This window comes from Dromaius novaehollandiae, chromosome 34, assembly GCF_036370855.1.
Source record: "Dromaius novaehollandiae isolate bDroNov1 chromosome 34, bDroNov1.hap1, whole genome shotgun sequence".
In the NCBI taxonomy this organism is placed as follows: Eukaryota; Metazoa; Chordata; class Aves; order Casuariiformes; family Dromaiidae; genus Dromaius; species Dromaius novaehollandiae.
The window spans coordinates 997,425-1,023,647 of record NC_088133.1 but is presented as its reverse complement, the minus strand read 5'-3'; the positions used below and the strand labels follow the sequence as shown (position 1 = coordinate 1,023,647).

General features: G+C 68.5%; 3 protein-coding genes across 6 annotated transcripts; all 3 read left to right on the top strand.

Moving 5' to 3' along the window:
* Nucleotides 1-367: 367 nt before the first annotated feature.
* On the top strand, nucleotides 368-9,672 carry HNRNPL (heterogeneous nuclear ribonucleoprotein L). 4 transcript variants are annotated; one of them, XM_064503042.1, is made up of 13 exons: nucleotides 368-652; nucleotides 1,413-1,531; nucleotides 1,620-1,857; nucleotides 2,219-2,304; nucleotides 2,497-2,593; nucleotides 3,167-3,239; nucleotides 5,828-5,899; nucleotides 5,986-6,266; nucleotides 7,265-7,386; nucleotides 7,459-7,660; nucleotides 8,836-8,893; nucleotides 9,048-9,143; nucleotides 9,399-9,672. In XM_064503042.1, the coding sequence occupies exons 1-13, from the start codon at nucleotides 425-427 to the stop codon at nucleotides 9,455-9,457; spliced, it is 1,731 nt and encodes a 576-aa protein (XP_064359112.1). In that variant the 5' UTR covers nucleotides 368-424; the 3' UTR covers nucleotides 9,458-9,672. The 4 variants fall into 4 exon arrangements, with proteins under 4 accessions (XP_064359112.1, XP_064359111.1, XP_064359110.1 ...); XM_064503041.1 differs by having other exon boundaries at nucleotides 368-661; XM_064503040.1 differs by having other exon boundaries at nucleotides 368-661; nucleotides 9,015-9,143.
* Nucleotides 9,673-10,061: 389 nt separating this feature from the next.
* ECH1 (enoyl-CoA hydratase 1) lies at nucleotides 10,062-16,417 on the top strand. Its single transcript, XM_064503044.1, has 10 exons — nucleotides 10,062-10,205; nucleotides 11,725-11,875; nucleotides 11,965-12,053; nucleotides 13,436-13,560; nucleotides 13,674-13,722; nucleotides 13,790-13,854; nucleotides 14,863-14,933; nucleotides 15,045-15,116; nucleotides 15,215-15,365; nucleotides 16,209-16,417. Exons 1-10 carry the CDS (start codon nucleotides 10,163-10,165, stop codon nucleotides 16,311-16,313), a joined length of 921 nt encoding a protein of 306 aa, XP_064359114.1. The 5' UTR covers nucleotides 10,062-10,162; the 3' UTR covers nucleotides 16,314-16,417.
* Nucleotides 16,418-18,014: 1,597 nt separating this feature from the next.
* LOC135325228 (galectin-4-like) lies at nucleotides 18,015-25,614 on the top strand. The gene is made up of 10 exons (XM_064503022.1): nucleotides 18,015-18,165; nucleotides 18,694-18,782; nucleotides 19,517-19,712; nucleotides 20,226-20,345; nucleotides 20,473-20,499; nucleotides 20,631-20,672; nucleotides 20,801-20,830; nucleotides 21,372-21,460; nucleotides 21,646-21,811; nucleotides 23,925-25,614. Exons 1-10 carry the CDS (start codon nucleotides 18,121-18,123, stop codon nucleotides 24,069-24,071), a joined length of 951 nt encoding a protein of 316 aa, XP_064359092.1. The 5' UTR covers nucleotides 18,015-18,120; the 3' UTR covers nucleotides 24,072-25,614.
* Nucleotides 25,615-26,223: the final 609 nt, after the last annotated feature.

Here is a 26,223-nt window from a genome sequence, read left to right as displayed (position 1 = left end):
GAGAGCCAATCAGAGCCAACGTTGGGGGTTGACCGGCGTTCCCACTGACCAATAGCATTCCGCGGTGCCGCCGAAAGTCCTTCTGGGAGCCGCCGCGAGTCGGTAGAAGAAGGCGGAGTCTCGGTGCAGGGCCATGAAGATGGGCGGGGCGCCGCTCGGACGGACATCCGCTCTAGCCAACCAGCTCGGTGGGCGGGCGGAGGGACGCGAGATGCCGCCAATGGGAGACGGCGGCGCCGTTGACAGCCAGGAGCGCGGGCGAATGGGCGCGGGGTCCGCGGAGGCGCGGGCCCAATGGCGGCGGAGGGCGGGGTCCCCGGCAGAGGGGCAGCGCTCGGAGCCAATGAGCTGCGCGCGACGCGTGAGTGGCGGGGGGCCGGCCCAATAGGGGCGTGTCGGGGGCGGCGCGGCGGAGAGAGGCGCCATGTCGCGGCGGCGGTGGCGGGGCCCGCAGAGCGCGGAGGGCAGCGGCCGCGGGGGGGAGATGGGGAAGATGGCGGCGGGCGGCGGCGGCGGCTCGGGCCGCTACTACGGCGGGGGCGGCGAGGGCGGCCGCGCGCCCAAGCGCCAGAAGACGGAGAACGCGGAGCCGCCGCCGCACGGGCCCGGCGGGCCGGGGGGGGCTGGCGGCGGGCCCGGCGCCGCCGGAGCGGTGAGCGCGGTGCGGGGGGGAGCGCGGCGGGGGGGCCGGGGCCTGCGGGGACCGGCGGGGGGGGCGGGGCTGGGCCATGTGGGGGGGGCAGGGCCGGGCCTGGGGGGGGTAAGATGGGACCTGGGGGCGGGTAAAGTGGGGGGCAGGGTGGGGCCTGAGGGGGGTAAGAAGGGGGGGCAGGATGGGGCCTGGGGGGGGTTAAGAAGGGGGGGCAGGATGCGACCTGAGGGAGGAAGAATGGGGAGTAAGATGGGGCCTGAGGGGGGGTAAGACTAGGCCTGGGGGGGGTAAGAAGGAGGGGCAGGACAGGGCCTGGGGGGGGCCAAGATGGGGCCTGAGAGTGGGTAAAGTGGGGGGCAAGATGGGGCCTGAGGGGTTGAGAAGGGGGGACAGGACAAGACCTGAAAGGGATAAGAAAGCGCCTGAAGGGGGTAAAATGGGGGACGGGATGGAGCCTTGGGGGGGGTCAGGACAGGGCCTGAAAGGGGTAAAATGGGGGTCAGGACAGGGCCGGGGGGGGTAAGAATGGGGGCAGGACAGGACCTGAGAAGGGTAAGAGGAAGGCAGGAAGAGGCTGGGAGAGGGGGGACAAGGTGGGACATGAGTGTAAGAGCAGGGGACAAGGGACGCTGGACAGACCGAGCCCTTGGAGGGGCTCAGGGTCCTGGGGAGGCCGCTGGGTTTGTCCGGGGGGCGGTTTAGGGGGGCAGAGCCGGGCCCTGGGCGGGTGCCGCGCCGGACCAACCCCTCTCGCCCGCAGGAGAACTACGACGACCCGCACAAGACGCCGGCCTCCCCGGTGGTGCACATCCGGGGGCTCATCGACGGCGTGGTGGAGGCCGACCTCGTGGAGGCCCTCCAGGAGTTCGGCCCCATCAGGTGAGGAGCGGCGCGCGGCGAGGCCGAAGCTCGGCCGCGGCGGTCGCTGCCGGCGCGCCGCTCTGACCGGGCCGTCCCCCCGCCCCAGCTACGTGGTGGTGATGCCCAAGAAGAGGCAGGCGCTGGTGGAGTTTGAGGACATCCTCGGCGCCTGCAACGCCGTGAACTACGCGGCCGACAACCAGATCTACATCGCCGGGCACCCCGCCTTCGTCAACTACTCCACCAGCCAGAAGATCTCCCGCCCCGGCGACACGGACGACTCGCGCGGCGTCAACAACGTGCTGCTCTTCACCATCCTCAACCCCATCTACTCCATCACCACGGTGGGTGACGCCTCCGCCACGCGGTTCGCCGGGCGCTGTAGATGAGAACGGTGTAGGAGGGGCCGGGCGGCTGTTGGCGTCGCGGTGTAGGTGGGAACTTGTCCCGATAAGGAAGCCAGAGCCGTTATCAGGTCTCCTCCAGGCCTGTTGGTATCAGCGCTGCTTCTCCGGTTCCCCAGACGGTGTTTGCACAGCCGGGCAGGGGAGACCCGTTGCTGCGCGGGTTGTTTGTGCCTCGCGCGGTGCCTGGGAGGGTGAAATCCGGCTGTGCCGCCCAAGCGGAGACAGCCGCAGTCTCCCGCGGACGGCTGTTGAGCCGGCGGCCGGGTTCCTCACGTCGTCTCGCCTCTCCGCCCCGCAGGACGTGCTCTACACCATCTGCAACCCCTGCGGCCCCGTGCAGAGGATCGTCATCTTCCGGAAAAACGGAGTCCAGGCCATGGTGGAATATCCTTCCGTGCCGGGAAGCGCTCGCTTGTGCGCTGGGGTCGCGCGGCCCCGCGTCTGCGGCTGCCGGACGCGGCCGGGAACCCTGAATTGGTGCCTGCGCGGCGCACTCGGGTTGATCCCGCTGCTCCCGGGCGGAGAAACCCACGAGAAAAACCTCCTCCTTCCCTAAATTTCCTTAACGGGGCGAACGTTCGACTCGGTGCAGAGCGCGCAGCGGGCCAAGGCCTCCCTCAACGGGGCCGACATTTACTCGGGGTGCTGCACGCTGAAGATCGAGTACGCCAAGGTGAGTGGCGCGCGCGGGTGAGTCCGGGTGTCCCAGGTAACGGCAGCAGCGTAATTAGAGTTAATTAGACCTTTTTAAAAAAGGCTAATTCAAAAAAAGGCGATCTTTTCCTGTTACTTCGCCAGCAGCAGCGTGGAGTGGCACAGAGGCAGCTGCTGCTTTTTTGGTGGGGTGGCTGAGCACGGTCACACATCATCGCTGCCTAAAAAACCTGAACAATTGATGGAAAAGCTCATTTTTTGCCCGGCTTTACTTTTCGCTTGGCTCTACTTTTTCGCCCCCCTTCCCGGCGCTGCCGTGCGCAGCGTTATCGAGCCGGAGGGAGCCGGGACCCCCTCCGAGCTGGGCTGGAGGAGGATTTGAGCAGCCGGATCCCGTACGTGGGCTCGTGCTGCCGCCGTAACAGCCGCTTTCTGCGAGGAATCGCCTGCCCGAGGCTGGTGGTTTAGCGCGGCTCCTTTGGCACCGCGACGGGTCCGGCGGCGCAGTGAATACCGCCGGTTTCCGACTGTTTCCCTCGGTTTTTCGTGGGTTGAAGCTGTCCTGCGCTGACTGTTTGTGCCTCTTCCGCAGCCCACGCGCCTGAACGTGTTCAAGAACGACCAGGACACCTGGGACTACACCAACCCCAACCTCAGCGGACAAGGTAATCTCCGCCGCGCGGCCCCGTCCCTACACACGCCCCCAGAGCCCCCCACGCGCGGAGCCCCGTTATGTAATGCCATTCGCCTGCGTTACGCAGCCGGGGCTGGCGCAGGCCGGCGCGCGGGGCGGGAGCGGGGGAAAATCACCTGGAAAAGGGAGCGGCGGCTGCTGGGGGCCCTCTCGGCGGCTCGTGCCGCGCGTTCGCCGTCGGGGCGCCGGGCGGGCGCTGGGAGCGAGGGAAATCTCGGCACGGGTGGGTTTTTGAGGAGTCTCCGGCGGTTTCGGGGAAGTGCCATCGCTTTCTCGCGCGGGAGCCGACCGGCCTGGTCGCGTGCCGAGCCGGAGCGGGTTTCCCAAACCGGGGCTCCGGGCTGTCACCTGCTCCGTTGGGAACGCACCCGGCCCGCGCAGGGGAGGCACCGGGCTTAGGGACACGCGTGCGCCTGAAACCGGGAGGGAAACGCCAATTCCCTGAGTTTAAACGGGGAAAAAGTTGCCCAACCGCCCTGCGCTCCGGCCCGCGAGCGCTCCCGGGGTTGGATGCCTCCCTCTCCCAAATTGGGGGTCGGGAATTGGCCGCCCGGAGAAGCGGTGCGGCCGCTCCCGCGGCGTCGGGGTTAGCCGGAGCTCGCGCTTCGGCCCCCAAACTCGGGCGCGCCGAGCCGAGGGGAGCCGAGCTCCGCCGGGGCGGCGTTTCCCCGCCGGCGTCGGGCTTTGCCGCGCTTGGGGACCGGCGCCGCTCCGCTCGGCAGCGCCCGCCTCGCTCCGCGTTTTAAAGCCGGGGCGTCGGCTCGGCGGGGGCTCAAAACGGGGCTCAAAACGGGGCTCGGGGCGGCGGGAGGAGCTCGCCGGGCGCCGCGAGGGCTCCGCCGCGTCCCCGCGAGCCGAGCGGGCCGCCGGCCGCCCCCGCTTTTAAAAGACGCCGGGCGGAAGCAAGCAATGGCATTACATGCGGGCCCCCCCCGAGGCAGGCCTCCGCGCCCGGGCACCCCCGCGGCCGCGCAGAGCGGCCGGGGCGGCGGCAGGGCCGCGCGCGGTGCCGCCGGGCAGCTCGGCTCGCCCCGGCTCGCCCCGGCTCCGAGCGGTTTTCGCCCCGAGCGCAGCGGAAGTGCCGAGCGGCCGCGACCTGCCTCCGCACACTCCTCACACCACACAGTGTAGGAAGTAGCTCTTCCTGGAGAAAACACGCAGCGTCCCGAGCCGAGCCGCGCCTTGAGCTCGTTACCTCAAGAACCCCACACCGCGGCCCAAGGACTATCTGCAGCACAGAGCGAGACAAAGAGGCGCAGCATGCCACAGCAGACACCACTTTTACTCACCACAGCCAAACCAAAGCGAGCCCACGAGTGTACACAGACCTAGAAAACACAGAGCCGAGGGGGCTCAGCGCAAGCCCAGCGGCGCTCTCCCGGAGAACGGAGTAGATCTGAGGCCCTCCGAGCCATAGGATGGCTCTCGCCACGGTTCGCTTTGCCAGGGCACTTCCTTTGCTCATACTTTTTCTCCTGCGGTCCGCAACTGCCACCCTGTCAGCGCCGAGCGGAGAAAAAACCCACACCAACCCCCCAAGGCACACAGATCCCTAGGAGGCTGTAGCCGGGGCGTGCCGCCTGACGCACACCCGCGGCCGCTTGAGGCACACTGCCATTACAGAGGAGACACGCACACGGGAAGCAACTACACAGAGCCAGCAGCGCCCTTTCGTTACAGCACCACACAAACTCGGGAGGTGAAACACGGAGGAACACTCTCATTTATCACACCTTTCTGTCCTCTGTCTCGGTACCTCCTGAGGACAGCACATCTGTGAGACCTCTTTAAAGATTTTACTTTTTTTTTTAAAGAGAAATTGTAGTGGTTTTGTGCCTTTGACCTGTGTTTATGACTCTGAAACCATGTGATGCAGGGTCGCAGTGTATGTTTGATGGGACGCCATCTTTCAGAACTGTGCTAACTCACTCTTGAAGCGTCCAATGGTAAGAGAAATACAGAATTTTTATATGACAATGGACATTGTACTTTGTACTCCCGCTGTAAGTAGCCCTTTTCGCTCTTTGTAATGACTCGGAATGAACCTGTTCGGAACACGGTCGCTGGAAGGGAAGAAGAGAGCAATCGTGCGGTGACATGAACGTGTTTTGCCTTGTCCGTGATGGCTCGTTTTAACCTATGACCGCTGTCGCTTTGCTGCCGTGCCTGTACCAGCCTCACTCCCTCTCCCTGTGTCAGAGCCGGGAGGTGTCTTGCCACTTTTATTTCTTTTGTATTTTTGTTTTCTTCTTTTTATCGCTCTCTAGAAAGCAGCGGCGTCTCGGGGGGCACGGAGTGGGGCGCTCCTTTTTGGTTTTTATTTCTGTTTTCATTTTCCTCCCCCCCTCGCCCCGGCGTCAGAGCTCCCTCGCGGGCGGCCCCGAGCGGGGCCCGGCTCCCCGCGGGGGACGGCGCGGGCGGCCCCTTCTCCCGGGGCTGCGGGCGAGGGCGGGCGGCCGCGGAGGAAGGAGCCCGTCGCGCCCGGGGGGGGCCCTGGCGCGGGGCCGTGGGTGCGGCGCCCGCCCCGGCGCCCGTCCCGACCTCCGCTCCCGCCCGCAGGCGACCCCGGCGGCAACCCCAACAAGCGCCAGCGGCAGCCCCCGCTCCTCGGAGACCACCCGGCCGAGTACGGTAGGGCCCAGCCTCGCGCCGGGGCTCGCCGGGCGCCGCTCGCTCCCCCGGGGGGGTCTCTAACCGTGCGTCCCCCCCCTCTCCAGGAGGACCCCACGGCGGATACCACGGGCACTACCACGACGAGGGCTACGGCCCGCCGCCGCCGCACTACGAGGGGAGGCGCATGGGCCCGCCGGTCGGGGGGCACCGCCGGGGGCCCAGCCGCTACGGCCCCCAGTACGGGCACCCGCCGCCCCCGCCGCCGCCCCCGGAGTACGGCCCCCACGCCGACAGCCCCGTCCTCATGGTGTACGGCTTGGACCAGTCCAAGATGAACTGCGACCGCGTCTTCAACATCTTCTGCCTCTACGGGAACGTGGAGAAGGTGAGCGGGGGCCCCGGCGGCCGGGGCGACGCCGACGGGGGGGTCTGGGCGCGAGCGGGGGGCGTTTGGGGCCGAGGCCGTGGGCTTTGGGGCCTGCGGAGGCAGCGGGCAGCTCTGGGGACCGTTGTCCGTCCCCAAATGGTCTTGGGTGGCCCTGAGGGAACGTCGCTCTGGAGACCTGGAGCGAAGGAGGTCTCTAGGAGGCCCTGGAGGTCCAGGTGTCTCTGGGAAAGACCTCGATTCTGGAAGAAGGAGGTCAGGCCCAGCTTTTCCCGAGCGATGGAGGTACTTAGGAGGCCCTGGGGCCCAGGTGTCTCCGGGAAAGACCTTGGTTTGGGAGAGATGAGGTCTCTAGGAGGCCCTGGGGGCCCAGGTGTCTCCGGGAAAGACCTTGGTTTGGGAGAGACGAGGTCTCTAGGAGGCCCTGGGGGCCCAGGTGTCTCCGGGAAAGACCTCGGTTCAGGAGGGACAAGGTTGGGCCCAGCTTTTCTGGAGCGATGGAGGTACCTAGGAGGCCCTGGGGGCCCAGGTGTCTCCGGGAAAGACCTCGGTTCAGGAGGGACGAGGTCAGGCCCAGCTTTTCTGGAGTGAAGGAAGCATTTAGGAGGCCCCGGGGGCCCAGGTGTCTCCGGGAAAGACCTCGGATCAGGAGGGACGAGGTCAGGCCCAGCTTTTCCGGAGCGAAGGAAGCATCTAGGAGGATCTGGGGGTCCAGGCGTCCCCGGGAAAAACCCCGATTTGGGAGGGACGAGGTCGGGCCCAGCTTTTCCGGAGCGATGGAGGTACCTAGGAGGCCCTGGGGGCCCAGGTGTCTCTGGGAAAGACCTCGGTTCAGGAGGGACGAGGTCAGGCCCAGCTTTTCCGGAGCGAAGGAAGCATCTAGGAGGATCTGGGGGTCCAGGCGTCCCTGGGAAAGACCCCGGTTCGGGGGGAGGAGGTCTCCGGGAGGCCCCGGGGGCCCAGGCGTCCCCGCGCCGACGGCGGTGCTGCGCTCCCAGGTGAAGTTCATGAAGAGCAAGCCGGGAGCGGCCATGGTGGAGATGGCGGACGGCTACGCCGTGGACCGGGCCATCACCCACCTCAACAACAACTTCATGTTCGGGCAGAAGCTGAACGTGTGGTAGGTGGCGGCGGCGGGGGGGGGTGACGGGGGGGGAGCACGGCCGCGCTGACCCCCCCGCCGCCCCCGCAGCGTCTCCAAGCAGCAGGCCATCATGCCGGGGCAGTCGTACGGCCTCGAGGACGGCTCCTGCAGCTACAAGGACTTCAGCGGCTCGCGCAACAACCGCTTCTCCACGCCCGAGCAGGCGGCCAAGAACCGCATCCAGCACCCCAGCAACGTGCTGCACTTCTTCAACGCCCCGCTGGAGGTCACCGAGGACAACTTCTACGAGGTGGGCTGCTCCTCCTCCTCCTCCTCCTCCTCTCTCTTCTTCCTTCTCTCTCTCTCTCTCTCTCTCTCTCTCTCTCTCCCCCCTCCTTTTCCTCCTTCTCTCTCTCCTTTTCCTCCTTCTCTCTCTCCTTTTCCTCCTTCTCTCTCTCCTTTTCCTCCTTCTCTCTCTCCTTTTCCTCCTTCTCTCTCTCCTTTTCCTCCTTCTCTCTCTCCTTTTCCTCCTTCTCTCTCTCCTTTTCCTCCTTCTCTCTCTCCTTTTCCTCCTTCTCTCTCTCCTTTTCCTCCTTCTCTCTCTCCTTTTCCTCCTTCTCTCTCTCCTTTTCCTCCTTCTCTCTCTCCTTTTCCTCCTTCTCTCTCTCTCTCTCCTTTTCCTCCTTCTCTCTCTCTCTCTCCTTTTCCTCCTTCTCTCTCTCTCTCTCCTTTTCCTCCTTCTCTCTCTCTCTCTCCTTTTCCTCCTTCTCTCTCTCTCTCTCCTTTTCCTCCTTCTCTCTCTCTCTCTCCTTTTCCTCCTTCTCTCTCTCTCTCTCCTTTTCCTCCTTCTCTCTCTCTCTCTCCTTTTCCTCCTTCTCTCTCTCTCTCTCCTTTTCCTCCTTCTCTCTCTCTCTCTCCTTTTCCTCCTTCTCTCTCTCTCTCTCCTTTTCCTCCTTCTCTCTCTCTCTCTCCTTTTCCTCCTTCTCTCTCTCTCTCTCCTTTTCCTCCTTCTCTCTCTCTCTCTCTCTCTCCTTTTCCTCCTTCTCTCTCTCTCTCTCTCTCTCCTTTTCCTCCTTCTCTCTCTCTCTCTCTCTCTCTCTCCTTTTCCTCCTTCTCTCTCTCTCTCTCTCTCTCTCTCCTTTTCCTCCTTCTCTCTCTCTCTCTCTCTCTCTCTCCTTTTCCTCCTTCTCTCTCTCTCTCTCTCTCTCTCTCCTTTTCCTCCTTCTCTCTCTCTCTCTCTCTCTCTCTCCTTTTCCTCCTTCTCTCTCTCTCCTTTTCTTTTTCCTCCTCCTCACCACGGGCTCCCACTCTGCCCCCGAGCTCCGGAGCAAACCCGTCTCCGGCTGGCAAAGAGGGAAGCGGCTCGTTTTCCCTCACCCCGCCTTCGCTCCGGGGGGAGGTTGTGATTTCGGGGGGAGACCAGAGCTGCGTGCGCGGGAGCGTTGCCCCCGTCCCGCCCCCCCGACCCTCTCCCGCTCCCCCCAGATCTGCGACGAGCTGGGCGTGAAGCGGCCGTCGTCCGTCAAGGTCTTCTCGGGCAAAAGTAAGTGGCTTTGGGCAGGGAGCCGCCTCGCGCCAGGCGCCGGGCCGCGCCGTGCCGAGCCACCGCTCCCTGCCCGGGCCGGCGCGCGAGCGGGAGGGCAGGGCGGCACCGCCGGGCGCAGCCGTGGGGCTGAGGAAGGCCCCCGCCTCCGCAGGCGAGCGCAGCTCCTCGGGCCTGCTCGAGTGGGAGTCCAAGAGCGACGCGCTGGAGACCCTCGGCTTCCTCAACCACTACCAGATGAAGAACCCCAGTAAGTGGGGCTGGGAGGGGGGGGTTGCCGCGTCCCGGGGGCTGCTGCGACGCCGGGGGAAGACGCTAACGCCGTTTCCCACTGCTCCTGGCAGCATCGGGACACGATGCACCGCCAGGAAGCATCGCTATCCGTGGCCAGCCCAGAGCGGGGGCTAAATCCCCCCTCAAACCCCATCTCTAACTCCCTTTGTGCTCCCAAACCCTCGTTTTTCCGTGGTGAAGCCGCCGCTAACGCCCCGTTTTTTCTCCGCAGACGGGCCGTACCCCTACACGCTCAAGCTCTGCTTCTCCACCGCCCAGCACGCCTCCTAAGCGCCCGCCGCCCCTCGCCGCCCTCCCCGCCTCCCTTTTTTTTAGCGCCCGAGGGGAGTGGAGGCTGCCCGGGGCGGGGGCGCGGGGGAGGCCGAGGCGGCCCCCCCGGCACCCTTCCATTTTTAAGGAGAGATGATTGTACATGTGATTTGTTTTCCGTTCCTTTGTGTTGCCCGTGCTGTCGGCACCTTTCAATAAAACAGTTTGAAAAACGATCCCCGAAAGCTTCCCCCAAGGAAGGGTGGCCGTGGCCTCGGGGGAAGGTTATTTTGGGGTTAAACGCTGGGAAAATGGCTCGGTGCCCTCTGGGGCTGCTTCGGGGGGGGGGGGGGGGCAGGCCCTTGGGGTGGGTGTTTTGGGGGGGGAAAGCAGGGGAAGGGGGTTTCTGTGTTAATCAGCAGTGGGGGTGCTAGGACCCGCAGAGCGTTTGGGGTCTCCCACATGGCCGCCGCCTCTGCCTCGGTAAGGGCGTCACTTCCGCCTCGATAAGGGGGAGGAATCTACTTCCACCGTTGTAGGCGGTCGCTTCCGCCTCGGTAGGGGAGCTTTGCCTCCGTAGGGGGCGGAAGCGGGAGGTATCTCGCCGCCATCTTGGAGGCGCTGGGCGGCCCGGGCCAGGTCACGTGGCGGGAGGGGGGCGGCGCTCTGCGCCCGTCCTTGTTGGTTCCCGCCTGCCCTGGCCCGGGAGGACTGTGCGGGACCTCCATGGCGGCGGCTGTTTTGGGCCTGCGGCGGCTGCTGGGGAGACGTGAGTGGGGGCGGCCGGGACCCCCCGCTGCCGGCCCCCCCCCGGCCTCCGGGGCCGCTGTGACCCCAAATCAGCCTCGACCCCCCTTGACCCCCCCGGCCCTGCCTCGGCCCCCCACGTGTCCCCCCCGGGATCCCCAGCCCTGCCCTGACCCCCCCCCATGTCCCCCCCCCCCCCCCCCGGAGCGGGGCCGTGACCGGGCCCCCCCGGACGCCTGGGCCCCCCCCCAGGGGCAGCCCCCTCCCCCCCCCCCCACCCCGGGACGCCTGGGCCCCCGGGGGGACGCGGCGCCTCCGCGACCTTCGTCCTCGGCCCCCGGCGCCGGGCTGATGATTAACGAGGTTAACGAGGCCCTGCCCCCCCGCCGACACCAGTGTCAGCGATGTCACCGGTGTCCCCAAGGCCCTCCCCAGTGTCACCAGTGTTCCCTGGCCCCTCCCCAGTATCTCCCAGTCCTTCCCCAGTGAGTGCCGGTAGGTCCCAGCCCTTCCCAGTGCCCCCCAGTCCCTTCCCAGTGGGTCCCAGTCCCTTCCCCAGTGCCCCAGCCCTTCCCAGTGTGTCCCAGTGGGTCCCAGTCCCTTCCCCAGTGCCCCCCCAGCACTTCCCAGTGTCCCTCAGTCGTTCCCCAATGCCTCCAGCCCTTCGCAGTGCCCCCCAGTCCTTCCCAGTGAGTCCCAGTCCCTTCCCCAGTGGGTCACAGCCCTTCCCAGTGCCCCCCAGTGCTTCCTAGTGGGTCTCAATCCCTTTCCCAGTGCCCCCAGCCCTTCCCAGTACCCCCAGTCCTTCTCAGTGGGTCCCAGCCCTCTCCCAGTGGGTCCCAGTGGGTCCTAGTTTCTTCTGCAGTGGGTTCCAGCCCTTCCCAGTGCCCCCCAGTCCTTCCCAGTAGCCCTGTCCTTCACAGTGCCCCCCAGCCCTTCCCAGTGGGTCCCAGTCATTTCCAGTGGGTCCCAGTGGGTCCCAGTCCCTTCCCCAGTGCCTCAGCCCTTCCTAATGGGTCCCAGTGGTTCCCAGTGCCCCCAGTCCCTTCCCCAGTGGGTCCCAGTCCCTTCCCAGTGCCCCCCAGTCCTTCCTAGTGGGTCCCAGTGTGTCCCAGTCCCTTCCCCAGTGCCCCCAGCCCTTCCCAGTGGGTCCCAGCCCTCCCCCAGTGGTTCCCAGCAGGTCTGAGTCCCTTCCCCAGTGCATCCCAGCCCTTCCTCGTGGGTCCCAGTGGTTCCCAGTGTCCCCCAGCCCCTCCCAGTACCCCTCAGTCCTTCTCAGTGGGTCCCAGCACTTCCCCAGTGGTTCCCAGTGCCCCCCAGTGCCTTCCCAGTGGGTCCCAGTCCTTCCCAGTACCCCCCAGTCCCTTCCACAGTGCGTCCCAGCTCTTCCCAGTGAGTCCCAGCCCTTCACAGTGGGTCCCAGCCAGGTCCCAGTGGTTCCCAGTGCCCCCCAGTCCCTTCCCAGTGGGTCCCAGTGCCCCCCAGTCCCTCCCAGTGCCCCCGTGGGCGCGCGGGGCCCCCCGTGACGGGCCCCCCCCCAGGGCCGGGGGCGCCGGCGGGGCTCATGGCGGGGCGGCGGGCGGCGGCGCGCAGCTACGAGACGCTGCGGGTGACGGGGCCGTGCGAGCGGGTGCTGCACGTGGAGCTGCACCGCCCCGAGAAGAGGAACGCCATGAACCCCGCTTTCTGGAGGTAGCGCCCGGACGCCTGGGCCCCCCCCCGCGCCCCCCCCGCGCCCCCCCCGCCGCCGCCCCCCACCCACCGCCGCCCGCCGCCCGCAGGGAGATGGTGCAGTGCTTCCGCGAGGTCGCCCAGGACCCCTCCTGCCACGCCGTCGTCATCTCCGGCGCCGGGAAGGTCTTCACGGCCGGTGAGGGCAGCCCGGACGCCTGGGCCCCCCCAATCCCCGTGTCCCCAGGGTGCCCCGGATGCCTGGGCTCCCCGATTCCCAGGATCCTGGGTGCCACGGACACCTGGGCCCCCCGATCCCCATGTCCCTGTCCTGATTCCAGTGTCCCCAGGGTTCCCCGGATGCCTGGGCTCCCCGATTCCCGGGATCCTGGGGTGCTCCGGACACCTGGGCTCCCCGATTCCTGGGATTTTGGGGTTCCCCGGACGCCTGGGCTCCCCGATTCCTGGGATTTTGGGGTTCCCTGGATGCCTGGGCTCCCTGATCCCTGTGTCCCCAGGGTGCCCCGGATGCCTGGGCTCCCCGCTTCCCGGGATCCTGGGGTGCTCCAGACACCTGGGCTCCCCGATTCCTGGGATCCTGGAGTTCCCTGGACGCCTGGGCTCCCCGATTCCTGGGATTTTGGGGTTCCCTGGATGCCTGGGCTCTCCGATTCCCGGGATCCTGGGTGCCACGGACACCTGGGCTCCCCGATCCCCATGTCCCTGTCCTGATTCCAGTGTCCCCAGGGTGCCCCAGATGCCTGGGCTCTCCGATTCCCGGGATCCTGGGGTGCTCCGGACACCTGGGCTCCCCGATTCCTGGGATCCTGGAGTTCCCTGGACGCCTGGGCTCCCCGATTCCTGGGATTTTGGGGTTCCCTGGATGCCTGGGCTCTCCGATTCCCGGGATCCTGGGTGCCACGGACACCTGGGCACCCCGATCCCCATGTCCCTGTCCTGATTCCAGTGTCCCCAGGGTGCCCCGGATGCCTGGGCTCCCCGATTCCCGGGATCCTGGGGTGCTCCGGACACCTGGGCTCCCCGATTCCTGGGATTTTGGGGTTCCCTGGATGCCTGGGCTCCCCGATTCCTGGGACCTTGGGGTTCCCTGGACGCCTGGGCTCCCTGATCCCTGTGTCCCCAGGGTGCCCCGGATGCCTGGGCTCCCCGATTCCCGGGATCCTGGGGTGCTCCGGACACCTGGGCTCCCCGATTCCTGGGATTTTGGGGTCCCCTGGACGCCTGGGCTCCCCGATTCCTGGGATCCTGGGATGCCCCAGACACCTGGGCTCCCCGATTCCTGTGTCCCCAGGGCGCCCCGGACGCCTGGGCTCCCCGATCCCCGTGTCCCCAGGGTTCCCCGGACGCCTGGGCCCCCTCCTGTCCCCACAGCCCCCAACCGGGGGATTTTGGGGGTATCTCAGCCCAGCTCGGGGGGGGGATTGGGGGTATCCTGGCCCCCCCATTGCCCATCTTGGGGGGGTACTGGGGGCCCCTCGCCCCCGGCAGCGCCGAGGGGGCTCCGTGGGGTGATGGGTGACGGTGACGGGTGACGGTGACGGGTGACGGTGCCGGGTACAGGCCTCGACCTCCTGGAGATGGGCGGCGAGTTCCTGGTGACGGAGGGCGAGGACGCGGCACGGAGGGCCTGGACCCTGCGGCAGAAGATCCACGCGTACCAGGAGAGCTTCTCCGTGCTGGAGAAGGTGGCTCGGGCCCCGGGATGGGCGCAGGGACGCACAGGCGGCCGCACAGGCGGCCGCACAGGCGGACGGCCGCACAGGCGGACGGCCCCGCTCACCGCCCCGCTCTCTCGCAGTGCCCCAAGCCGGTGATCGCCGCCGTGCACGGCGCCTGTATCGGCGGAGGTGAGACGGGGACGGGGACGGGGGCCGCACGAGGTCCCCCCGCCCACTCGGGGTTGTCCCTCGGCAGGTGTCGACCTGGTCACCGCCTGTGACATCCGCTACTGCAGCCAGGACGCCTGGTTCCAGGTGAAGGTAGGTGCCACGTGGGGCTGACGCGGCCCCTCGGGCGTCTCCGTGGCTCCTTGGGTGTCCGGGGGCTCCTTGGATGTCCCCGTGGGTCCCTCGGTTGTCCCTGTGTGTCCTCGGGCATCCCCAGGGCCACTCCGATGTCCCTGTGGCTCCTTGGATGTTTGGTGGCTCCTCAGATGTCCCCAGGGTCCCCTGGATGTCCCTGTGGCTCCTTGGATATCTGGTGGCTCCTCAGATGTCCCCGTGGGTCCCTCGGTTGTCCCTGTGTGTCCTCGAGCATCCCCAGGGCCACTCCGATGTCCCTGTGGCTCCTTGGATGTCTGGTGGCTCCTCAGATGTCCCCAGGGTCCCTTGGTTGTCCCTGTGGCTTCTTGGGTGTCCCCAGGGCCCCTCGGATGTCCCTGTGGCTCCTTGGATGTTTGGTGGCTCCTCGGATGTCCCTGTGGGCCCTCGGATGTCCCTGTGACCCACGGGGCATCCCCATGTCCCCTGGGGTGTCCCTGCGTCCTCTTTGATGTCTGGTGGCCCCTGGGACATCCCCGTGACCCCTCAGATGTCCCTGTGTCCCCTTGGGTGTCCGGTGGCTCCTTGGCCATCCCCGTGTCTCATCGAGCATCCCCCCGGGTCTCTCTGATGTCCCCAAGGCCCCTCAGAGCTTCCCAGAGGCCACCAGACATCTCCTGTGGCCGCTTTGGCATCTCTGTGTGTCCTCGCACGTCCCCCCGGCCCCCTTGCACGTCCCCTGTGTCCCCTCACACGTCCCCACGGTCTCTTGGGGGGCCACCAAGACCCAAACGTCCCGGTGTCCCCTCGCGCGTCCCCCGTGTCCCCTCGCACGTCCCCACGGCCTCTTGGGGGGCCACCAGGACCCGAACGTCCCGGTGTCCCCTCGCGCGTCCCCCGCGTCCCCTCGCGCGTCCCCACAGCCTCTTGGGGGGCCACCAAGACCCGAACGTCCCGGTGTCCCCTCGTGTGTCCCCCGTGTCCCCTCACGCGTCCCCGCGCCCGCAGGAGGTGGACATGGGGCTGGCGGCCGACGTGGGCACCCTGCAGCGTCTCCCAAAGATCGTGGGCAACCAGAGGTGGGTGACGGGGCCGGGAGGAGCGGGGACGTCGCGGGGGACGTTGGGGACATGGCAGGGGACGCTGGGGACGTCGCGGGGGACCCGCCTCACCCTCCGCCGTCCCCGCAGCCTCGTGAACGAGCTGGCCTTCACCGCGCGCAAGATGATGGCCCCCGAGGCCCTGAGCTGCGGCTTGGTGAGGTATCGCAGAGGGGCCCAGGCGTCCGGGCCGCCCGGGGCGGGGTGGGGGGGTGGGGGGGACAGGACGGTGACAGCGGGTGACGCGGTGTCACCCGCAGCCGGGTGTTCCCCGACAAGGCGGCGCTGCTGCAGGGCGCCCTGGAGCTGGCGGCCACCGTGGCCTCCAAGAGCCCCGTGGCCGTGCAGGGCACCAAGGTGAACCTGGTGTACGCGCGGGACCACTCCGTCCCCGAGGGCCTGCGCTACGCGGTGAGCCCTGTCCCCAGCCCTGTCCCCAGCCCTGTCCCCATGCCCGTCTTGTCCCTGAGGGTGTCCCAACCCTGTCCCCATGCCGTCCCTGTCTCCATGCCCATGTCATCACCGTCTCCACGCCCATGTTGTCCCTGATGGTGCCCCGTCCCTGTCCCCGTGCCTGTGCCATCGCCGTCCCCGAGGGCACCTTGTCCCTGTCCCCATGCCGTCCCTGACGGTGCCCTGTCCCTGTCCCCATGCCCGTCCCTGTCCCCATGCCCATGTCATCACCATCCTTGTGTTGTCCCTGATGGTGCCCTGTCCCTGTCCCCATGCCTGTCCCTGTCCCCATGCCCGTGTGGTCCTCGTGGCCGTGAGGTCCCTGACGGTGCCCTGTCCCTGTCCCCATGCCCATCCCTGTCCCCATGCCCATGTCATCACCATCCTTGTGTTGTCCCTGATGGTGCCCTGTCCCTGTCCCCGTGCCATCCTTGTCTCCATGCCCGTTTGGTCCTCGTGGCCATGAGGTCCCTCATGATGCCCTGTCCCTGTCCCCATGCCCGTCCCTGTCCCCATGCCCATGTCGTCACTGTCCCCATGTTGTCCTTGAGGGCACCCTGTCCCTGTCCCCATGCCTGTGCCATCGCCGTCCCTGAGGGCACCTTGTCCCTGTCCCCATGTCGTCCCTGACGGTGCCCTGTCCCTCTCCGCATGCCCATGTGGTCCCTGTCCCCATGCCCATGTCATCACCGTCCCCACGCCCGTGTTGTCCCTGAGGGCGCCCCGTCCCTGTCCCCACGCCCGTCCCTGCACCCGCGCGGTCCCCGTGGCCGTGCGGTCCCTGAGGGCTCCCGTCCCCAGGCCACCTGGAACATGAGCATGCTGCAGACCGAGGACGTCCTCAAGTCGATGCAGGCGGCGCTGGAGAAGAAGGACCCCGGGGAGGTGGCCTTCGCCAAGCTCTAGGGACAGTGGCCTTCGCCAAGCTCTAGGGACGGTGGCCTTCGCCAAGCTCTAGGGACGGCGGCTGCCCGTGCCGCCAGCGCCAATAAACCGCCTGCGGCACCGTGTCCCTGCGTCCCCACGTCCTGCTTCGTCCCTGGGCACCGCCGCGGGTGACCCTGGGGTGCTGCGATGGGGACAGGGTGTCCCCGTGTCCCCAAGGTGCCATGATGGAGTTGGGGGGACCCTGGGGTGCTGCGATGGGGACAGGGTGTCCCCGTGTCCCCAAGGTGCCATGATGGAGTTGGGGGGACCCTGGGGTGCCGCGATGGGGACAGGGTGTCCCCGTGTCCCCAAGGTGCCATGATGGGGACAGGGCGTCCCCATGTCCCCGGCGAGCTCCAATGATGACAGGGTGTCCCCATGTCCCCAAGGTGCTGTGGTGGAGGTGGGGGGACTCCAAGATGCCATGATGGAGATGGGGGGACCCCAAGGTGCCACGATGGGGACAGGGTGTCCCCATGTCCCCAGGGTGCCATGATGGAGTTGGGGGGACCCCGGGGTGCCACGATGGGGACAGGGTGTCCCCATGTCCCCAGGGAGCTGCAGTGGGGACCGGGTGTCCCCATGTCCCCAAGGTGCCATGATGGGGATGGAGGTCTCCATGTCCCCAAGGTGCCATGATGGAGGTGGGGGTCCCTTGGGTGCCACGATGGGGACAGGGTGTCCCCATGTCCCCAAGGTGCCATGATGGAGATGGGGGGACCCCAAGGTGCCACGATGGGGACAGGGTGTCCCCATGTCCCCAGGGTGCCATGATGGGGATGGGGGTCCCCATGTTCCCAAGGTGCCATGATGGAGGTGGGGGTCCCTTGGGTGCCACGATGGGGACAGGGTGTCCCCATGTCCCCAAGGTGCCATGATGGAGTTGGGGGGACCCCAAGGTGCCACGATGGGGACAGGGTGTCCCCATGTCCCCAGGGTGCCATGATGGAGATGGGGGTCCCCATGTCCCCAAGGTGCCATGATGGAGGTGGGGGTCCCTTGGGTGCCACGATGGGGACAGGGTGTCCCCATGTCCCCAAGGTGCCATGATGGAGATGGAGGGACCCCAAGGTGCCACGATGGGGACAGGGCGTCCCCATGTCCCCAGGGTGCCATGATGGAGTTGGGGGGACCCCGGGGTGCCACAACGGGGACAGTGTGTCCCCATGTCCCCAGGGAGCTGCAGTGGGGACCGGGCGTCCCCATGTCCCCAAGGTGCCATGACGGGGATGGGGGGACCCCAGGGTGCCGTGATGGAGGTGGGGGGACCCCGGGGTGCCGCGACGGGGACAGGGGACAACCCGCCGCCCCCACCCCACGCTCAGCACCTGGCGCCCGCCCGGACGCCTGGGCCCCCCCGCGGCGCGGGGCAGAGTCCGGGGGTGTTGGCGCCTGGGCACGTTTCTGCCCCATCTCGGGGCCAAAGTCCGGACCCCGCCCTGGGAAAGGGCCCAGGCGTCCGGCTCCAGCCCTGCCCCCCCGCCATGGCAGGGCGGATGCGGAGCGGGAAGGGCCCCCCCCCCCCCCCAAACCAGCAGGAGGGCCCAGGCGTCCGGGCACGGGAGGGGAGGCTGAGGGGTGTGTCCCCAAGGGCCCAGGCGTCCGGGGTGCCGGGCCCCACCCCGCCCCGAGCTGGCGCCTGGGCCCAGGTGTCCGGGCAGGGGTGCCCCCCCCCCCGCCCCCCCGCACCCGGGGCTATAAAGTCCCCGCTGCCGGGTGCATCCGGCTCCGTGTCACCGTCACCGCTGCCACCGCTGCCGTCGTTGCCATCGCTGCCATCGCTGCCATGGCCTTCGTCCCCGCGCCCGGCTACCAGCCCGCCTACAACCCGGTGGGTGTCACCGCTGGGGGCCCAGGCGTCCGGGCCCTGGGGGTCCCCATTCCCCCCCCAAGGATGACGGGAGGGCCCAGGCGTCCAGGCCCTGGGGGGGTCCCCATTCCCCCCCCAAGGATGACGGGAGGTCCCAGGCGTCCGGGCCCTGGGGGGGTCCCCTTTCCCCCCCCAAGGATGACGGGAGGGCCCAGGCGTCCTGGCCCTGGGGGTCCCCATTCCCCCCCCCACGCCAGGGTGAGGGCCCAGGCGTCCGGGCCCCAGGGGGGTCCCCATTCCCCCCCCCCAAGGATGACGGAGGGCCCAGGCGTCCGGGCCCCGGGGGGGTCCCCATTCCCCCCCCAAGGATGACGGGAGGGCCCAGGCATCCGGGCCCCGGGGGTCCCTGTTCCCCCCCCAAGGATGACGGGAGGGCCCAGGCGTCCGGGCCCTGGGGGTCCCCATTCCCCCCCCCCACAATGGGGTGAGGGCCCAGGCGTCCGGGCCCTGCGGGAGCTGGCGGCGGGGGCTGACGGGGGTCTGGCGCAGCCGCTGCCCCACGTGTCGCCCGTGGCCGGGGGGCTGCGGCCCGGCATGGCCGTCTACGTGCAGGGCGTCGTGGCCCCCAACGCCGACAGGTACTGGGGGCACTGGGAGCACTGGGAGCACTGGGAGCACTGGGAGCTCGGGGATGGCCCTGTCCCTTTGCACACGTTTGCACCCCGTCCCCTTGCACACGCGTGTGCACAGCGCCGTGTGCCCCCTCCCTTTGCACGCACACGCGCGTGGCACTGTGTGTCCCTGTCCCCCCGCACACGCGTGTCCCCACCACGTCCCCCCCCCACACGCGTGTGCCCGGCTCCGCGGGGACGCGGGGACATGGGACAGCTCGGCCCAGGGCTGTGCCTGGGGGGGGGGCAGGGGTGGCGGGAGGGAGGGACGGAGGGAGGGAAGGACGGAGGGACGGATGGAGGGAGGGAGGGACGGAGGGAGGGATGGAGGGATGGCGGGATGGAGGGATGGATGGATGGAGGAATCGATGGCAGGATGGAGGGAGGGACGGATGGAGGGAGGGAGGGATGGAGGGAGGGATGGAGGGATGGAGGGAGGGACGGATGGAGGGAGGGAGGGACGGAGGGAGGGATGGACAGATGGAGGGATGGCGGGATGGAGGGATGGACGGATGGATGGGTGCCCCCCTCCCCGCAGGTTCCGGGTGGACCTGGGCACGGGGGGGGGGGGCCGACGTGGCAGGGGGATGCGGGGATGGATGCAGGGATGGAGGGATGGTGGGATGGAGGGAGGGATGGAGGGATGGAGGGATGGATGCAGGGAGGGATGGCTGGCGGGACAGGTGCCCCCCCCCCCGCAGGTTCCGGGTGGACCTGGGCGTGGGGGGGGCCGACGTGGCGCTGCACCTGAACCCCCGCTTCGGGCGGGAGGCGGTGGCGGTGCTCAACAGCCGGACGGGGGGGCGCTGGGGGGCCGAGCGCCGCCGGCCCCTGGGACCCCTGGGCCCCGGGTGCCCCTTCGAGCTCGTCGTCACCGTCACCCCCGCTGCCTACCGGGTGCGATGGGGGACGGGGGGGGGACACGGGGGGACACTGGGGACATGGGGGGCATGGGGGGACATGGGGGGCACCGGGATGGGTTGGGGGGCACAGAGCATGGGGGGACACGGGGGGACATGGGGGGACATGGGGGGCACCAGGATGGGATGGGGGGGCACAGGACATGGGGACACCGGGGTATGTGGGAGCATATGGGGCCTGGGGGGGTCTATGGGGACAGTGGGGCGGCTGGGGGGGCCCAGGGGGGTGCATGGAGGTCTATGGAGGTCTATGGGGTGCTATGGGGCCCCGGGGGGTCTATGGGGACACGGGGCAGTTGGGGGGCGCTGGGGGGGTCTATGGGGCCTGGGGGGGTCTATGGGGGGTATAGGGGGTCTGGAGGGGATATAGGGGGTCTGGGGGGTGTATAGGGGGTCCTGGGGGGGATATAGGGGGTCCTGGGGGGGTATATGGGACCGGGGCGGGTGGGGGGGCTGCAGGGGGGTGCTGACCCCCCCCGGCCCCCCCCAGATCCTGCTGAACGGCAGCGACTTCGAGGAGTTCCCGCACCGGCTGCCGCCGGAGCAGGTCACCGCTGTCACCGTGGACGGTGACGTGCAGCTGCAGTCCGTCACCGTGCTGGGGGGCGGCGTGAGTGCGGCACCCCCCCCCCCGGGGGGCCCAAACGCCCGGGGGGCCCAGGCGTCCGGGGGGGCCCAGGCGTCCGGGGGGCCCCAGCCCCCACCCCCCGCCTCAGCTCTGCCCCTTCTCTCCGCAGGGATCGTTCCCCCCCGCCGCGATGCCGGTGAGCGCTGGGGGGGCTGGGGGGGGTCACCGGGGTGTGGGGGGGTCCCTGGGGTCCCCCCGGCCCTGCAGAGGGCCCAGGCGTCCGGGGGACCCCCCTCCTCACCCCGTGTCCCCCCCCCTCGTCCCCAGGACGTGCCGCAGCCCATCCCCTACCCGCAGAACCGCCTGCCGGTGAGTGACCGGGGGGGGGGGACACCCCACGGTGTCCCCACGGTGTCCCCACGGTGTCCCCACGGCTGCCCCACGGCTGCCCCACGGCTGCCCCACGGCCCCGCTGACCTGCCGTCGTCTCCCCGCAGGTGATGGAGCAGCCGCCGACCTTCCACCCGGTGAGCGCCGGACCCCCGGGACCCCCGGGACCCCCAGGGACCCCGTCCCCATCCTGACCCTGTCCCCGTCCCTGTCCCTGTCCCCATCTTGTCCTGTCCCCATCCCTGTCCCCATCCCTGTCCCCATCCCTGTCACCATCCTGCTCCTGTCCCCATCTCCATCCTGTCCTGTCCTCTTCCCCATCCCCCTCCCCATCCCTGTGCCCATCCCTGTCACTGTCCCCGTCCCCATCCTGTTCTGTCCCTGTCCCCATCCTGTCCCTGTCCCCATCCCTGTCCCTCTCCCCATCCCCATCCCATCCCCGTCCCTGTCCCTCTCCTGTCCCCATCCCTGTCCCCATCCCTGCCACTGTCCCCGTCACCATCCTGTCCTGTCCCCCTCCCTGTCCCCATCTCCATCCTGTCCCGTCCCTGTCCCCATCCTGTCCCCATCCCTGTCCCTCTCCCCGTCCCTGTCCCCTGTCCCCTTCCCTGTCCCCGTCCCCGTCCCCGTCCCCCTCCTGTCCCCGTGCCGGTGCCAGCGCCGTCCCGTCTCTTCCAGCCCGTCCCCTTCGTGGCCACCATCCCGGGGGGGCTCACGCCCAAGAAGACCATCGTGGTGAAGGGCTTCATCCCGCCCGACGCCAAGAGGTGGGGGCCCAGGCGTCCGGGGGGCCCAGGCGTCCGGGGGGGTGGGGTGTGTGTCCGGGGGGACTCAGGCATTTGGGGGGGGGTGAGGGGCCCAGGCGTCCGGGGGGACTCAGGCATTTGTGGGGGGGTGAGGGGCCCAGGCGTCCGGGTGCCCTGACCCCCCCCCGCTTGGCCCCCCCCCCCAGGTTCCACATCAACCTGCGGGCGGGCCGGGGGGGGGACGTGCTGCTGCACGTGAACCCCCGCCTGGGCGAGGGGATCCTGGTGCGCAACAGCCAGCTGGGGGGGCGCTGGGGGGCCGAGGAGCGGGACCTGCCCCACAACCCGCTGCAGCGCGGCGCCCACTTCGACGTGAGTGCGGGGGGGCGGGGGGGCGCGGGGGGGGGTGCACGAGGGCGGGTGTTGCACGAGGGCGGGTGTTGCACAAGGGTGGGTGTTGCACGAGGGCGGGTGTTGCACGAGGGCGGGTGTTGCACAAGGCTGCACAGGGCACCAGGGCGGGTGTTGCACAAGGGTGGGTGTTGCACGAGGGCGGGTGTTGCATGAGGGTGGGTGTTGCACAAGGGTGGGTGTTGCACGAGGGCGGGTGTTGCACAAGGCTGCACAGGGCACCAGGGTGGGTGTTGCACGAGGGCAGGTGTTGCACGAGGGTGGGTGTTGCACGAGAGCGGGTGTTGCACAAGGCTGCACAGGGCACGAGGGCGGGTGTTGCACGAGGGCGGGTGTTGAACGAGGGTGGGTGTTGCACGAGGGCGGGTGTTGCACAAGGGTGGGTGTTGCACAAGGGTGGGTGTTGCACGAGGGCGGGTGTTGCACAAGGCTGCACAGGGCACCAGGGCGGGTGTTGCACAAGGGTGGGTGTTGCACGAGGGCGGGTGTTGCACGAGGGTGGGTGTTGCACAAGGCTGCACAGGGCACCAGGGTGGGTGTTGCACGAGGGCGGGTGTTGCACGAGGGTGGGTGTTGCACGAGAGCGGGTGTTGCACAAGGCTGCACAGGGCACGAGGGCGGGTGTTGCACGAGGGCGGGTGTTGAACGAGGGTGGGTGTTGCACGAGGGCGGGTGTTGCACAAGGCTGCGCAGGGCACGAGGGTGGGTGTTGCACGAGGATGGGTGTTGCACAAGGGTGGGTGTTGCATGAGGGCAGGCATTGCACAAGGCTGCACAGGGCATGAGGGTGGGTGTTGCACGGGGGCTGGGTGTTGCACAGGGACGGGTGTTGCACAAGGGTGTGCATCACACGGGGGGGTTGTTGCACGGGGGCTGGGTGTTGCACAGGGACGGGTGTTGCACAAGGGTGTGCATCACACGGGGGTGGTGTTGCACGGGGGCTGGGTGTTGCATGGTGCGGGTGTTGCATGAGTGTGTGTCGCATGGGGACGGGTGTTGCATGGGGGTGGGTGTTGCATAGGGGTGGGTGTTGCACGGGGTCTGGGTGTTGCACGGGGAAGGGTGTTGCACGGGGACAGGTGTCACATGGGGGGGGTGTCGCATGGGGATGGGTGTCGCACGGGGGGGTGTGTCGCATGGGGTGGGTGTTGCACGGGGATGGGTGTTGCGGGGACGGGTGTTGCACAGGGGTGGGTGTTGCACAGGGGTGGGTGTTGCACGGGGTCTGGGTGTTGCACGGGGAAGGGTGTTGCACGGGGACAGGTGTCACACGGGGGGGGTGTCGCATGGGGATGGGTGTCGCACGGGGGGGTGTGTCGCATGGGGTGGGTGTTGCACGGGGATGGGTGTTGCACAGGGGTGGGTGTTGCACAGGGGTGGGTGTTGCACGGGGTCTGGGTGTTGCATGGGGACGGGTGTTGCACGGGGACGGGTGTCACATGGGGGGGGTGTCGCATGGGGACGGGTGTTGCATGGGGATGGGTGGCGCACAGGGGTGTGTCGCATGGGGTGGGTGTTGCACGGGGATGGGTGTTGCACGGGGACGGGTGTTGCGGGGACGGGTGTTGCATGGGGACGGGTGTCACATGGGGGGGGTGTCGCATGGGGACGGGTGTTGCATGGGGATGGGTGGCGCACAGGGGTGTGTCGCATGGGGTGGGTGTTGCACGGGGATGGGTGTTGCGGGGACGGGTGTTGCACGGGGACGGGTGTCACATGGGGGGGGTGTCGCATGGGGACGGGTGTTGCATGGGGATGGGTGGCGCACAGGGGTGTGTCGCATGGGGTGGGTGTTGCACGGGGACGGGTGTTGCGGGGACGGGTGTTGCATGGGGACGGGTGTTGCACGGGGACGGGTGTCACACGGGGGGTGTCGCATGGGGACGGGTGTTGCATGGGGATGGGTGTCGCATGGGGATGGGTGGCGCACGGGGGTGTGTCGCATGGGGTGGGTGTTGCACGGGGACGGGTGTTGCGGGGACGGGTGTTGCACGGGGACGGGTGTTGCGGGCACGGGTGTCGCACGGGGGTGTGCGTCTCACGGGGACCCACGCCCCCCCCCGGGACCCCCCAGCTGTCGGTGCGCTGCGGGAACCACCGCTTCAAGGTGTTCGCCGAGGGGCGGCCGCTCTTCTCCTTCGCCCACCGGGCGCCGCCGGGGCCCCACGTCGACACCCTCGAGGTCGGCGGCGACGTCGTCCTCTCCTACGTCCACTTCTGAGCCCCACGGCCGGCCCCACGGCGCAGCCCGGCCCCACGGCGCAGCCCCCAGCCGGCCCCATAGAGCAGCCCAGAACCAGCCCCACGGCCGGCCCCATAGCACAGCCCAGTGCTCACCCCACAGCCAGCCCCACAGTTCACCTCAGCCCCATAGCACAGGCCAGAGCCAGCCCCACAGCTCACCCTGGCCCCACGGCGCAGCCCCCGGCCGGCCCCACAGCTCGCCCCAGCCCCATAGAGCAGCCCAGAACCAGCCCCACGGCCAGCCCCATAGCACAGCCCAGCACTCATCCCATAGCCAGCCCCATAGCTCATCCCAGCCCCATAGAGCAGCCCAGAACCAGCCCCACGGCCAGCCCCATAGAGCAGCCCAGAGCTCACCCCATAGCCAGCCCCACAGCTCGCCCCAGCCCCATAGAGCAGCCCAGAACCAGCCCCACGGCCAGCCCCATAGAGCAGCCCAGAGCTCACCCCATAGCCAGCCCCACAGCTCGCCCCAGCCCCATAGAGCAGCCCAGAACCAGCCCCATGGCCAGCCCCATAGAGCAGCCCAGAGCTCACCCCATAGCCAGCCCCACAGCTCGCCCCAGCCCCATAGAGCAGCCCAGAACCAGCCCCACGGCCAGCCCCATAGCACAGCCCAGCACTCATCCCATAGCCAGCCCCATAGCTCATCCCAGCCCCATAGCACAGCCCACAGCCAGCCCCATAACTCACCCCACAGCCAGCCCCACAGCTCACCCCATAGCGTGTCACAGCACCTGCTCCATAGCCAGCCCCACAGCTCGCCCCATAGCACAGCCTGTCACCAGCCCCACAGCTCACCCCATAGCCTGCCCATAGCTCACTCCATGGCAGAGCCAGCCCCATAACTCACCCCAGAGCCGGCCCCATAGCCAGCCCCACAGCTCGCCCCATAGAACAGCCTGTGGCCAGCCCCATAGCACAGCTCATAGCCTGTCCATGACCCACCCCATGGCACAGCCCCATAGCCAGCCCCACAGCTCACCCCATGGCCTGCCCATAACTCACCCCATGGCACAGCCAGCTCCATAGCCCACCCCACAGCCAGCCCCACAGCCTGCCCATAACTCACCCCATAGCCAGCCCCATAGCCAGCCCCACAGCCTGCCCATAACTCACCCCATAGCCAGCCCCACAGCTCACCCCATCACCTGTCCATAACTCACTCCATGGCCCAGCCAGCCCCATAACTCACCCCATAGCCGGCCCATAGCTCATCCCATGGCAGAACCCCACAGCCCACCCCAAAGCTGGCCCCATAGCCAGCCCCACAACTCACCCCATAGCCTGCCCATAGCTCACGCCATGGCCCAGCCCCACAGCTCAACTCACAGCCTGCCCATAACTCACCCCAGAGCCAGCCCCATAGCTCACCCCAGAGCTCACCCCAGAGCCACACCATAACTCACTCCATGGCCCAGCCCCACAGCTCACCCCACAGCCCACCCCATAGCCGGCCCCACAGCAGCGCCGCTGCCTGTGCCCACTGCTGACCCCAATAAAGCTGCCGTTGCACATGCGCCTCCGCCACTGCTGCCTGCTGCCCCACGGCCAGCCCCACGGCCCCCAGCCCCCCCCCCAGCCAGCCCCACGGCCCCCAGCCCCCCCCCAGCCAGCCCCATGGCCCCCAGCCCCACAGCCAGCCCCACAGCCCCACGGCCAGCCCCACAGCCAGCCCCGTGTGTGTGTGTGTGTGTGTGTGTGTGTGTGTACACACCCATCCAGCACCAAGGGGGGACTGGGGACAGGGACAGCTGTGGGGACAGGCCAGGGCCGTACTCCTGCCCCGGTGTGGCCCCACAGCCCCCTCCCTGTCCCCATCGTGGCCCCACAGGCCCATCCCCAGCCCAGCTCCAGGGTCCCACCCTTGTCCTTGTCCTTGTCCCCGTCCCGGCTCCACAGCCCCGGCCCTGGCACTGCCCCATGGTCATGTCCCCATCCCGTCCCCACGGTCCTGTCCCCCTCTGTGTCCCCATCCTGTCCCCACAGTCCCGTCCCCATCCCCAGCACAGCCCCAGGGTCCCATCCCTGTCCCCATGGTCCCGTCCCCATGCTTGTCCCCGTCCTGCCTTCACAGTCCTGTCCCCATGTCTGTCCCCATCGTGTCCCCACAGTCCCATCTCCAGCAC